The 15420-nt window shown below is 35.1% G+C and overlaps 1 protein-coding gene across 2 annotated transcripts in view; it reads left to right on the forward strand.

Moving 5' to 3' along the window:
• The window catches only part of NCAM2 (neural cell adhesion molecule 2), a 590430-nt gene that overhangs the window by 396157 nt on the left and 178853 nt on the right, over positions 1-15420 (forward strand). For both annotated transcript variants that reach the window (XM_004711304.2, XM_045284840.1), the window contains exon 9: positions 10271-10421. In XM_004711304.2, coding sequence (XP_004711361.1) covers positions 10271-10421 — 151 coding nt within the window. The remainder of the gene's footprint in view (positions 1-10270; positions 10422-15420) is intronic.

Genomic DNA, 15420 nt, shown 5'->3' on the forward strand with positions numbered 1-15420 from the left:
TATTTATTATCTATTAAATTCAATTATTATTCTATTTAATTCTTATTTGTTCAATAAATAATTAACTAAATATTTAATACAAAAGAACTTAGACCCAGTGAAGAAGCTACCTAAATTAAGAAGTTTTATTACACATGCTACTCTGTATTATTTTCACTTGCTCTGCTAGGAGGAAGGACAATCATAGAAATGTTCAGTTCATGAAAAAAAAAAAAAAAAACCCAGAAAGAAAACAAGGAAACTGGTATAAAGCCCAGAGGAAAGCAAATCAATGGTAGAGAAAACTGATGAGAAAGAAAGGGAATCTTTCTGTTTAAAATTCAAATCTGCAACTGAAGAAAATGGCCACAGTGATGTAATAATAATCTGATTCTGCGAAGTTAGTTTGGGTACCGTTCCCTAGGTGTCACAAACCATTTGCTAGTGATGGCTATTTTAGACACCTCACACTAGCTTCTGAATCCACTCACTGCATCCACAGGAAAATAACGATTATTTTCATTAGGATTACAACCAGTCAATGAAAGCATTTCTCATGGAGTGACCATGCCTTTGGAATATATAAACAAGGATTTCTAGAGCTCTTCTGTCTTCTTATTCACATATTTAAAACTTATGATATGCCTCTAATCCTAGGGTCTGAAGTATAATTTACATTTGATAGAGCTATGATGTCATTAAGAATAAGACAAAATATACAAAAAGTAAAAAGTTATGTACAAATGTTTACATGTTTGCATTTGGTTAGAGTCCTGATGAGTTCTCTACTTAATTCTTCAATATCAGGAGTCACTGTGCTTTTCAAAGGTGCCCCGGTAATGCAGTGCATTACACGTTTCTAACCCACCATCTGCTTTGCTGGGGGAAAGATGGGGCTTTCTGTTCTCGTGCGTGGAAATACAAGAGGACAGGCTGGCCCTGTCCTCCAGGGTCCACAGGAGTCTTCATTGACTGGATGGCTGTGGCTCTGCGTGAGGGAGTTGCTGTGCCGTTCACTCTCCAACTCACTTCCCCTTACTTTTCTCGGCTCTTTCATATGCCTATTAGGGCCCTTTGCCTGGAATTCTCCCCAAAATATCATCCCTCTTTCAACATTGTTATACTTCTGGAGTTTTCACAGAACTTCTCTTTGATTCTTTTTTTTTTTAATATGTTTGAAATTAGCTTGAATGTCTTTAAAGCATTCAGGTGCATGTCAGTTTCTACTTTTCTTCTTTTTTATCCACTCAGGCCAGTATTTAGATCTGAGGTTAAGGAATCTGAAGGGGTTATGGTTTTCCCCCATGGAAGGATTTTTTACTTATTTAATTTATTAATACATTTTGTGTGTTCTACTCTGCACACCCACTTGCCCATTTCTCCTCTCTCTCTGTTCCCGCCCCAGTAACTGGCTTCTTAGTCATCAAAGTCTTGTCTACTGGTGTATAAACCATATTTCTTTATTTTCCTTATACCGATAGTGATATTAAATGTTTATCTTTGTAAGATTGACTGAGTTTGCTTAGCAAAATGTTCTCTAGTGTTTTCTGTATTGTGGGGTTTTACAGGTTTACCATTGTATTTTATTGATGCATAAAATTCCATAGTATGAATGTACCAGAGTTCACTTACGCATTCTACTAAAGTTGGGGTTTTTGGTGGTTTCCATGTTTTTGCTATCGTGGAAGCTACTACAATAAATAAAGGTGCATATACATCTGTTCATGCTATATTCTCTGTCATCTTTTATTAGCCCCACATCCCCATTTACTCACTTTCAGAAAGAAATGGTGACATTCTTACATGATACATTTATAGTATACTTCTGTAATATTTTGAAATTAAATTGGTGAGCTTCATTAAACTTTAATCACAATAAAAATATAGAGTCATCTATTTTTGCTCAGTAGTATTTTGCTGTTTATTAAAACATAAGTGGACAATAAATAATTGGGTGATGAAGTGATCCTCAATTCTCCTCCAAGGGGAAAAGTGGCCCATGATTAAAACTATCAGGGACACTAGTCCAAAGAAGAAGTAACATAGATTATGCTGTTCACCTCAGAGGAACTGTATGCTACATTTAGATTCTAAATTTGGCAGTAATGTTTCAACAGATAAAATCACATTAAAATGTATGTCACCTTGATATTTTTGAGTTTTAATGTTTCAGAAATTCAAAAATTTCTAACAAAATGTCATATTTAAACATATATTTATTACATAGGTATTTTAATAAAGTGTTCTAAAAATTAGTAAAAATACTTCTCCAAATAATCATGTTTTAAAGCTATATACATAGGTGTCAAATGAGAAGTTTTAAAACTGACCTTCTAGATAGGCAAATTATATAACACCAAATCAAATTTCAGACAGTACATTTTTATAGAGGATCAGAATAATAAAGTACGGGCACTTTTCTTTCTAATCATCTTATTTAATGCAATGGTAGAACCTGGAAACCCAAGGTAGACAGCTAATATGCGCATTAACCTGTCTCAATCAAATATCAAATGTTTTAAATGAATCTTCAGTAAGTGTTGAATCAAAGCCAAGATATAAGTGAATTTCCTTTCAGACATGTCTAAGGCCTTTTGTAGTACAAAGAGAGAGCTGTCCTTTAGAATGTCAGACTTTAGATGGACCCCCTTGCGTGAAGAGCAGGGGAGCGATATCTGACTGCCTCTGGAGTTCCTATCACCATGAGGCAAGGGCCATACATGCTTCCTTGATCCTTTACCTGTGCTGATGACAGCGTTTTCTCACATACCTCTCTACATCTATGCTGAGTTCCATGATTCATTAAAGTGGCCACACAGAACCCTTAGAGAAAGCGTACAGGTAAGATGGTTTATTGGGGAAGTTAACAAGTCATCACTAGTCGGAATCAAGAAATACTAGGAATAGCATCATTGATCCACAGCCACAGCTAGCTCAAAGCATCTCTGGCCCTCAGAGTCTCAGCAGCATGTTCGGATAGGGATTGATCCACAGGAACGCTTCTCCTCAGCTACAGCCAAGTCCTTTTTCAGGTAGTCCGGTCTTTTGGTTTCTTGCTCTCTGAGCCGGAGGCCAACCTACTTCTTGCTCTGTCTCATAGCCCCATAATAGGTGGCCAGATGAGAAGAAGCTGCCCCATAGTCAGTCTCTGCATTGCTCCTTTGAGTGCCTGTGCCACAGTCTTACAATCTTTGGTGCAGCTGAGCTCAGCAGCCTCTGCCACTGTAGACCGTTATCTCTGACTTGTTCTTTGAATAGTCTGTGGCCTTTCTGCGTCCCAGAGGCTCTATGCAAAGAGGAGGCGTTGATAGAGGTAGTGCTTTTGTATTTTAGTTGGCTATACCCCCCCATGGAAAATGAAGGGTGATTCTTTAAGGTCCACCCTCTAGTAAAGTAATCTTAAAGATATCCCATGGAAACAAAGGATATGTCACCCTCAATTAATGTCAACACTAAGTTCACCTTAATTCTGTAACAGATAACTCACTCCTAAATGGGATCATAGTCACAAGAATAAAATCTAGAATTACATAAGGTCTTATGGATGGAAGGGCCTTATTAATTGACTATATCTCACCACTTTGATATTATAGTGTCTTTCAGTTGAATGTACATTTTACATATTTACAAAGCATATGAAAAGATTTAAAATTTTCAGTTGAATCACTAACTTCCAAAAAGTTAAACTTCTTTCCAAATTGTCTATTATGATTTGAAATATGTTGCAAGTACTTTTTAAAATCCAATATTTTACTAAGATTATGCTAATTTGATATAACCAAATGTTTTCCAACAGTCAAAATATACACCAGTTTACAATACATAATAAAAAAGAATCTGCTACAATCAAGAGAAGACAATCATGACCTTATAATTTACTTTGCAAATTGTAAAGTAACAATAAGTTTTCTATGATAACATCAGTGTATGAATTATTAATAGGCCATCTTGTTGTCTCTCTCTAATAATGCAAGATGCAATATCAGGGTGATGCCCATTGTTTGTTCTCGAGTTCTAGTTGAAAGGTTGGTGGTTCTGACCTGCTTAGTAGTGCCTTGGAAGAAAATTTGGTGATAAGCATATATAAAGATTACAGTCCATAAAACATCATGTAAACACTGTTCAATAAGACACTATTTAAATACTCTGCAAAACATGAAGTTGCCATGATTCAGAATCAACTAAACAGCACTCAAATTAATAGATGAATAATGACATTTTCCTTAACAACTCACATAATTTTAATGTAACACGTTGTTGTTGTTGTTGTTAGAAGTAATCAACTCAATTCCAACATAGAGCAAACCTAAGCACCACAGAAAGAAACACCACTGGTCCTGTGCCACCTCACATGTGTCATTATGCCTGAGCCCATTGTTTCAGTCACTGTGTCAATCCATCCACTGGAGGGCTTTCCTCTTGAGCTGCCCACCACTTAACCAAACATGATGATGTCTTTCTCTATGGTTTGGTTTCTCCTGACAACATACCCAAAATATGCAAGGCACAGTATTAACATCCTTGTCTCTAAGGTGTACTCTGGCCTTACTTCTTCCAAGACAGATATGTTTGCCCTTTGGTAGCCCACAGAGCTTTAAATATTCTTCTTCAGCACCACAGTCCAAATACAGCGATTATTCTTTGGTCTTCCTTATTCACTGTCCATCTTTCACATGCGTACAAGACAATAGAAAATGCCATGGGTTGAGTCAGGCACACCTTTGTCCTGATGGTTACACCCTTGCTTTTCCTTGATAAAGAAGCCTTGTGCAGCAGATTTATTTATTGCGATGCATATATTGATCTCTAGGCTGTTGCTTCCATGGACATTGATGGTGGATGCAAGCAATATAAAATGTTTGAGTACTTCACACTTTTTCCATTTATCATGCTGTTACCTACTGATCCAGTTGTAATAATATTGGTCTTCTTTACATTGAGGCAAAATCCAAACTGATTTCATTTTGGATGTTTTTATTTATTTATAAATAAATTCTTTTTATTTATTTGTATTATTTTTTTAAAATATGTAAAACATGTCATTCCACAGTCCCATCTTGTTAAGTAGGATTGTACAATTGTTTCCACAATCAGTTTCCAAACATTCGTTTTCTACGTGGACTCCTTGACATTGTCTTCCCCTCAACCCACCTCCAACAATGTGTCCCCTCACCCCAGTACCTTTACTCTAATTGCTTTCTCTATAAATTCATCAATCCTGGGTTTCATATATCAAAAAATGAAAAAACATATAACACAACTTAAAGAGGGTGACCTCCAATGACGTGAAACCTCTGAGATTCACCCTCATTTGGACAAACAAAAATCAAACAGAAAAATTTGGAAATCAGATCAGAAAGCTACAATTTTTTATCTTCAAAAGCAAATGCTTCAAGCCTCCTCACTTTCAGCAAGCAAGGTTAAATATTCTGCATATTGCTGGTTCTCAAAAACTCTTCCTCCAAGCTTCATGTCATGTTCTTCTTCATATAATCTAGCATCTCTGAGTATTTTCTCAGGCTGTATGAGATTGAAGACACAGAACATACAGCCCTGACACCACCGTTCCTTTTTTAAAAAACATGCAGCATGCACTTGTTCTGTTCACACAACTGCCTGCTGTCTCCTGCACAAGTTCAGCGTGAGTCCAGTGCAGGGTCTGGGACTCTCATTTGTCGCAAGGCTCTCCATGGTTGTTGTTGTTGTTTTTTATGACCCACACAGTCAGCTGCCTTTGTATAGTCAATGAACCACAAGTGCATTTATTTCTGGTATGCTCTTCTCTCATCCAAGAGCTATCTGACATCAGCAACGATATTCCTTGTTCCATGTTCTCTTTGGAATCTCTGGCAGCTCCAAGTCAATGACCTGCTACAACCCTTGTTGGATGATCTTTAGCAAAATTTCACCTGCATGTGAGATTAATAATATTGTTCCAGAATTTGAGCATTTTGTTGGATCAGTTTTCTTTGGAATTTCTATACATATGGATCTCTTCCATTCAGTTAGTCAAGTACCTGTCTTCCAATTTTCCTGACTTAAATGAGCAAGTTCTCCCAGTGTTTCATCATCTTATTGAAACATTTCCATTGGTATCCCATCAATCCTTGGGGCCCTGGTGTTTTGGTTAATACCTTTAGTATAACTTAAACTTTTTACTTCATAACCATTGGTTTCTCTTGATATAATACCTCCTGAAAGAGTGGAAAGTCTATCAATTCTTTTTGGTACAGTGGCTCTGTGTATTATTTCTACAGTCTTCTGATGCTGCCTGCATCAATTTGATATATTGCCCATAGAATCTTTTGATATTGCAACTCATGGCTTGCATTTTTTCTTTAGTTATTTTAGTTTAAGATATTCTGAGCATGCTTTTGTGGTTATCTAATTCTAATTCTATACAGATTTCATTATACTATTTGACTGTCTTCTCAAGCAGCCCTTTGACATTTTCTATTTAGCTCCTCGACTTCATTCTATCTTCAATTTACTTTAGCTACTTTCAGAGGCTCTTCTTAAATCCACTTTTATTTCTTTCTTTACTATGTTTTTAGTGATCATTTGCTTTCTTCATGAATGATGGTCTTGTCCTCCCATAGCTCAGGTTTTCTTTCATTAGCCTTCAATGCATCAAATCTATTTGTTATCAAAATTCAGTTGGGATAGACTCGAAGTTATATTTTGGCTCTTGTGAGCTTATTTTATTTTTTTTCAGCTTTAAATTTAACCTAGATATGAGCAACTAATTGTCCCACAGACTCTTGTCTGGGTTTAGCTGCCGATATTGAACTTCTCCATTGTTATTCAATTTCAATATGAATTTTGGAGTGCAATGCTGCCTGTGATTGAATTAAGCTATACACCTTCAAGGAAACCCAATCAATACAGCTATTATTCAAATGTATGCTTCAACTTGTGCTAGTACTTTAGGAAACAAATCCACAGAAACTCATATGTGTAAGAGAGAGTTTTACATCAAGACTAAGTGCACATCAAGAGAACATCCCAACTCAGTGCTGCCCAAGCCTACAAGTCCCACATTAGCCAATATGTCCGACACCAATCCACAAAGTCCTCCTCCATCTCACAAAACACACACAATAACACCGACTTCAGGAGGAAAACATAATAGTGAATGTGTGAGCATCTCAGCACTGGCAGGGGTCTCCACATGGCTGCTCCAGCACCCACGGCTGCATCGGGTTAGGTCCATGTGGCTTCTCCTCAGGGATGTCTTGCAGGAAGTGAGCATTGCCAGCTGAAGCAGGGAACTGCTTAAGGCAGCTGCACCCTGGTCTGACCATCAGAAAGCAAGAGACCCAAGAACTAGAAAGGTGAGACTCACTGAGCCATTTATCTCTCAGCCCTTCAATTAATCCCACATTTGTTATCCGCCAGATTGGCACAATAAACATCAACTATCTCAAACCACTAAAGCTAGTGATGAAGAAATTGAAGAAATCTACTAATGTCTTTAGATTTAATGCTTTGAACACTAATGACATACAACCTAGCTGTGGAGGACATCAAGACTATGATTCATAAAGAAACAAAATGATCATTAAAAAGACAAGAGGTACCATAGTTTCATGAAATTGTTAGGACAAGTAAACATGTGCTTTTAGAACAAAAATCTCTTAGCTGTCCAAGAAGTAATATTTGCAGCTGCAGTAATTTTTGCTAAACCAGCCTAAAAATATATGTAAATACATTTAGTAACATTTGTACTAAAGAGGCCTTTCTTTTTGTAGTCACAGTCAGCCTAGATGTGTAAATTTTCCCTCTGAATTACAGAGCAGCCTGTCCATAGCCTTTAAACTCAGCAGTATAACTTGAGCCTGTGCATAGGAGAGGCATTCAGCGGAGAGTTCTGCAGAAAGAGTTGCTTAAAATGAAAATAATGATAATAACAACATTAAACAAGATGATAGACTGAGAATTTTCAGCATTCCAAAAAGGAAGGAAGGAAGGAAGGAAGGAAGGAAGGAAGGAAGGAAGGAAGGAAGGCACACTGAAGGAAGGAAGGGGATCTCTCCACAAGTAGGATAAACAAGAAAAGAGGGAGCAGGAGGGGAGGTGGGAAGAAAGGTTGTTACACAAACTGGTCAATCCAGAGCACATGGTGTATCATGGTTAAAGAAAATAATTGGTATTATGCATTCGGAGAGGGAACACTAGGAAGGAACAGATTAAGTTTTGTGCTAGGGTATTGAGTATATCTTGTAACTATGTCCTAGAAGTAAATTATTTGGTTATGAACCTCCAGGAAAAGAAAGCGTGATTAAAAATCACCCACTTCAATGTGGCTGGGTATGAGACTGTCCAAGTGGAGTATATTGGCTGAAAACAGAACAGTGTCACATTGAGGTCCTGAGAGGAATACTAGGGGACACTACAGACAGAGAATCTGAGAGAGGCTACGATTCTCAGAAAGGCAAAGCTGGCAGGAAAATCAGGAGAGTACAACTATCAGGGAAGCCAAGGGAAATCACTACATAAAAGAAGGAATGAAATTAAAAAGTGCCTAATTCTTATAAAGATTCATTGAGGTTCCTAAGATTAGCAGTCCTCATATAATGTATTGGCTACCTTGCTTTTTTCCCCTGATTGTCACTTCTGTGAGTCATTCCTTTTAAATTTATTTTCTCTTAATCAATGGAATGTGCCTCGTAATTGAACATACTGAATTTTGGCAGAAGAGAATTTCCTTCCTCTTGGAAATGTCTCCTAAATATCATTGTAGCAATCCCTGGGTATTAGTGTAGTATGATTTCAGCCTAGACATTATTATCTATGATGTAATAATACATTTCTAGTAAATTATTGTTAATTTCTAAAGCAAACATTTTCTTATAGTAGATAACTTGAAGGTCTAGGTGAAATTGTATAGGAACTACATTGCTTATGTGAATCTTTAAAAAATATCAAAAGGGCAATCTTATTGTGTTCTAATCCACATTATGTGTGGGAAAAAGAAGAAAATGTTTGGATTAAGGAAAACAATTAGATAATTAAAATGGAAAACTAAGTTTTATTATGTTTTTAACATGAATAAACCAAAAAAATTAAATGCCTATGAATTTCAGTTATCCGGGAACCCAAGAGGCAAGTGAATTTTGCGAATGATGAGGGCAACAGATGTATAGATGTGCTCTACACAATTGACCTATGTATTGTGATGAATTGTATGAGCCCCAATAAATTGATTTTAAAAAATTAACAATTTTTAAATGTAATAACAGGTTTTATAAAATGCTTGACATCAAATATTTTAGCAACACTCAAACCTCAAATACTTAAGAAAATCAGGTCAATTATCCACGAGTCCATTATGACCCCTGGCAGCCCTGTAGGATGGAATAGAGCTGTTCCATACTGTTTTTGAGATAATAATAGAAACAGTGTTTCATCTAAATTAAAATAATGTTAAGAAATTATATTTTCTGATTGTCAAATTAAAACCTAACAAATTGACTATGCTTGCATGTTTTAATATGCATGCAATGAAGGAATTTATATGATTTAAAAAACCACACATCTAGGTATACTAATTATATTGCATATGAGATTTACCACTAGTAGTCTTAGTTTTACATGTGATTTCTTGACTTATGTTAATATGTTTGGAGTAAGTAATTAATCAATCCCATATTGTCCATATTCTCACATTGTTCCTGAAAATGACTTAATTTGTGCTAAGAATATAATTAATGATAAACACAGTACGCTTAAAATGAAAATTATGCTTCCAAGCAATACTAGTGAATTGGAAAATGAAATGAAAATCAAAAATCAAAAGTCTCTTAAAGTATTTATTTATTATACATCTTGATGCCATTTATTTTTTCTAGATGGTGAAAAATGAATGTATACTGCAGGAGTAGTGCATTCATTGATAGGCTTTAACCAGAATTGAACAAGCATTGCTGTTGTGTTATGTCTGTAAGTCACATAACTGGAAGCCAATAAGATTTTTCAAAGAAGAACATGCAAGTTTTTCATGAAGAAAGGAACCAACTAAATAAAATGACTAATGAAAGAATGTTTTAAAGTTTTTCTAGATGTCAGTTTTATTGTAAGCCTCATATAATACTAATCAGGATATAAAATTAATAACAAAAATAGGTATTCAGAAATATGGAGACATTACTTTTGGGTATTTATTTTTGATTTTTAATACAGGGAAGAGTTTATTTTCATTTACTAAACATTTGATAAGAATGATGTGTTTGGTCGTGGTTTTTCACAAATCAAGTATGAAATCTTTCTGTTTCCTGAATCTATGTAACAGAGCCCTGATGGCCGTATTGAAGTCAAAGGGCAGCATGGGAGCTCATCATTGCACATTAAAGATGTGAAGTTGTCAGATTCAGGGAGATATGATTGTGAAGCTGCAAGCAGAATTGGAGGGCACCAAAAAAGCATGTACCTTGACATTGAATGTAAGTTATTTTCTTTTATATGATTACCGAAATAGTTTTTGCTGCTTTGAATAATATGAATTTATGTAAGATGATCAAAATGTATATACAATTCACATTTCAATATTTAATGCATAACCTTTAAAACTTTCAAAGTCATTAGAGACACCTAGTGGATATTAAGGGGCATTTACAGCACTACAGGCTTAACAGTATTGTCATTGCTTATTATGAAAATTGTTATTTTTTCTTTAGCAATGTTTCACCTAAAATACATCTTCATCTGAACTGTACTAGTTATCAATAATTAGTTAACAACTCTTTAGGCTTTTCCCTTGTGTCATTCTCCTGTTTATTACTATGCCTAACAAAAGTAGTATGTCTTACTTCTCATTGCCTGCGCTAATTACTTTAACCTTCTAAGGTAAGAAATCTGAAGTGATATTTTCAACATATTGAACTATAACAGCTTATACGACTTTACTAGTGTTTATTGTCTGGAAGCAGGATCTATAAGGATAGTTGTTAAAATTAATAAAATTATTCAAATGACTGTGAAATTTAGGAAGTGTGAAGACTAATGTAAATGAAGTTCTTAGTAGGTAACAGGGCATTTTTTTAAATTAAAGAACCATTTATTATATAAGATATAAAAATATAAAATATTTAACCTAAATTTGAATAAATACTCATGAGTCAAAAATGTGTTAGGCTGTTTTAGATAGCTAAGGCATAATAGACTTACTGCGACTGTAAAATCATTCTTATTGATAAAATGATTCTGTTAGAGAATTTTCAGTACACCCTATTCCAGGCAGTTCTGTCTTGTCCTGTATGGGTGGAATGGGTCATGATTGACTGAACAGCGGTGAGTTTGGTGTTGTTTGGGGGATATTGGTGTAATATTTGGTGGTGATTGTGAAGCAAATGAATTTTTTTTTGAGAATATATTTAGAATATATTTTCTGAAGAAATTACATAAATGCCCATTTCAAAGAAAGATGATACAACAGTGTGGTGATGTGAGACTGCTTCAATATGATTCATCAGTCCATGTGTCTGTACCTCTCAAATAATTGTACCTCTCAAAAAATATTTACCTCACAAATAAGGTCTGTGAAACACTAATAAAAGGAATTGGTCAGTTTTACCATTCCTTTGGGTAGAACAGACCAATCTCAAAAGTAGAAACATCAGTTCCCATGGCCATCAAGAGAAGAATTTATGGAGTATACATGAAACCTGTGCCTGAAATTACAGAGGCAGCAGAGCAGCCAGGCTGAGACAGAGCAGGGACCAAGCAGGTGACAACATAAATCCCATAGGGCTTTTCTGCTCCATCTGGTAGTTTCTCAATGACTCGGAATAGGTGTGACAGCATTGCAGGTTTTGTTGTTGTTGTTATGATCAGCAGTAATTAATTCTGTGAATTTCATCCAAGCTTATACATACTGTTTGTTTCATTAAATAAAAAGATTCAGATTCTTAAAAATTGCAGAATATTATTATTTACAAAATTAATAAAGCAAAGTATCTGCTTTATAGGGTTGCTGTTACCAGATTTAAATAAAACTTTTTAATTCAAATTTATAAAGAAATAAAAGAACAAAGTGCCAAAAATTATGCAATGTCCACATATATATTTTTTTATTTAAAATTTTAGCTCTCTATTTCAACTAGGTAGAAATAAAAAACAAAAGATTGGCTATTGTAGTATTAATGAATTTTGCAATTCTTAGTATTGGAATGCTTTACCATACTGAAAAATAAAACATATTGAATACTCGTTCACACACTGATTATTTTATTAACAGACTCACTGCTTCTTTCACTTTATTGGCTTATATACTGGTTTATTCAGTGTGTTTAATTTTCTGGAGTGTGTTTAGACTAAGAATCAACAGAAAATTGCATAGTATCTCTTAATTAAACAGGCTAAAAGAGCTTGTTCTTCAAAGAATGTTTCCAGGAATCTATGTACAACCTCTGATATTGATGTTGTTCCCAAATTTATTATAGACTGACTACATAAACAATCTGGGAAATAAGAAAATTGATTTTTCAAATATTAAACTACTTAAAAGTAACTGTTTTAACTAAAGTTTTAATATTTTCAAATATATTATAAAAACTGAACTTGATTGCTTTTATAGTATTCAATCATATTTGCTCAATTTTAATAAAAATTTAAATGTGTTTTACTAAAAAAGGAAAAATAAACATCCTCTGTTATTATAGTTTTCTTGTAATACATTTCATTACAATAAATTATATCTACATTTATGTTATTTGTCTAATTTCTGTAACTATTATTTAATTTACATTTTCAAAAGACCAATACTCATGAAATTGTACTTTATTTTAATTTTGCTGATCTTATTCAGTCACCATAATTTGATTATATGGACATGACAGTTTTTCACCATGCAATTTTTCGTCATTGAACATTTCAATGTTTTTTAGTTTTTTGATATTTTGTAAAGTATTTGACATTGCAAGAACATATTTGTTTTCTTTCTTTAGAGTCTATTAAGGCACATATTTTTGGTTTTAGATTATATATTTTGAATTTTAGATGGAACTATCTTTATTTTAGTTTTCTGGAGTCCAATGGGTCAATTCAGATTTCCTTTTCCTTTTCATATTTTCATTTTGTTAAATAAATCATTACCTTGCCTTTGGCTATAAAGGATTTTGTTTTGTTTTCTTCTTCTTTTCTCTTTGTTTCTTCTTTCTTTTAACAATTTGTTGGTTTTATTCATATAAATACATAGTTAATACATCAGTACTCATTGAAAAATCTTCCTTTTTTCTAAGTTACAAATAGACATTGTGTTATTTTAATTATCATTTTTTGTCATTGTTAATCATGTTTCCTATCATCACTCTATTTTTTATTTTGTGGGTTTCCAGTTTACACCCATTCTTTCCATTGCTATCTTTATTTCCGGCATTTATCCGTACGTGTGTTGTACTGTGGTGTCTTGTGGGTTGCTCTGATATGGAAAGCTATGCCACAGTGATCTCAATCAGCAGAGATTCCAGATTAAGACTAGATGAGAAAGAAGGAAGAGGCAGCCCGTAACTGAAGGACGAGTCTGGACAAGCTTTTGGGGAAACAGCAGAAGATTGCCTGAGCTAGTGTCCAAAGATGAAACTCCCTGATTGCAAGGCGCTCAAAATCTGTCTGGGGAAAGCTGCCTCCACAGAGTAGAGTTTTACCTGATGACTTGGAGAAGCAACACTGTCAGGACCTCCATTTTCTGAAAAGACATGTCTCAAAAGAAGGAAAGAGTTGAAAGCATCCATTAATAATCCTAAAGTGCAATGTATGAAGTTTGAGTTGGAAATCAGAAGTAATTAAAAATGAAATGGGACGCATGAAGAGTGGTACCCTAGGCAACAGTGAGGTTAAATAGACTGGTGTTGGGCGGTTTTACTCCTACCATGAAATGGCTCACTGGGTCAGGAATGGCACATTCAATAAGACTGATGTAGTATTCAGTCCTAAAAAGATTATGTTTAGATGTATCATGAAGTATGATGCTGTATGTGATAAGCTAATATCTATATATTTCCCAGGAGATTCATACAACCATTAGTCAAATCTGCAAAACAATTACAAAAGAAGATGAGGACCAAATTGAAGAATTCCAAACCCGAAGGAGGGAATAGCATCAGAATTAAAATTGTGTAAGGCTTTGGGTGACAGTGGGGGACCAAAATCAATTCACAGCATCTACACATAGATTGAGCCTCCAGTAAATCCCTTCTGACCACAGACCAGGGATGTGAATCGCCTTTCTAGCATGCAGAGTACAGAATGTTTGCTTTGCTCTTGTGCTTTTCTGTAGCTGAAATCCAAAATGAGTAAGAGGCAGTAATGGTTTCTTGAGTGTATGATGGGGAAAGTTGTGGGACGCTGATGAGAATGGGTACAAGAAGGAAGTAAATGATCTGAGGTTGATTGTGCAGATGATTGTACAGCTCCTATAAATATGATTGGACTATTGAAAGATATGCTAAGGGAAATATATCCCAATAAAACTCTATAAAAAGAAGAGAAGAAATTTAAGAACTCCATGAACTGATTTTGAGTCTAAAATTGATTAATAGTGCAATTAAGATGCACTGTTGGTTACTTGTGAATGAAATGAAAAAGCGGAAATGAAAAGAAACTATCAGTAACTTGAAGAGATGCCCTCGGTAATGAATATATACCAGATTATATGATGAAATTTGCAAGATCAAAAATTTGCAAATACCATTTTTCAGAAACAAGAATCACGACTATAGGTGTGGCCCTCAGCCGATGGAGCATGTTATTGTTGGTTTTCAGTGCCCTCAAGGCGGTTTTGACTCACAATGACCCTGTGTATAAAGAGAAGGGAACACTTCCAGGTCCAACGTTATCCTCACAGTTTGTCTTAGGTCTGAGCTCATTGTTGCAGCCACTGTGTCATCCTATCACATTGAGGGCCTTATTATTTTTTGCTGATACAGATATGATATTAATGGAAGAGATAGTGGAAGAGATCTATACCATCAGTCACAAGGCCAGGGGCCAGCTGTGAAACAAATTGGCAATTACACATGTGCTGATTTAATTAATGTTCTTATTTTACTTCTTTACTTGATCTCTCAGTTCTAAAGCTAGCAATGGATATGCAGAACTCACCAATATAATATATGAGTAAAGGGTTTATTACGGAAGTTAATAATTGTAATGCCCATGAGAAATGCTCAGCGTTGAATAGTGTATCAGGACATGTTACAAAAGTCTGTCAAGCCTGTTAATAAATACCCAAAGGGAATACCACTTTGTTATAAACGTCAACCTAAAGGAATTCAACTTAAGCTCCGTGGGTCAGCAAACCCAGCTCCCTTACTTGTGCCTAAAGACACCCTAGTCCAGTAAGCCTCAGCCCAAAGGCATTCAACTCCAGTTCCATGGATCAGCAAGTCCAACGGATGTAGAGCTGAGAGCACTCACTAGTCTATGCCACAAAATTTAGGTGTC

This window comes from Echinops telfairi, unplaced genomic scaffold (genome assembly GCF_000313985.2).
Source record: "Echinops telfairi isolate 266 unplaced genomic scaffold, ASM31398v2 ScPeMD7_7469;HRSCAF=8507_0, whole genome shotgun sequence".
Classification (NCBI taxonomy): Eukaryota; Metazoa; Chordata; class Mammalia; order Afrosoricida; family Tenrecidae; genus Echinops; species Echinops telfairi.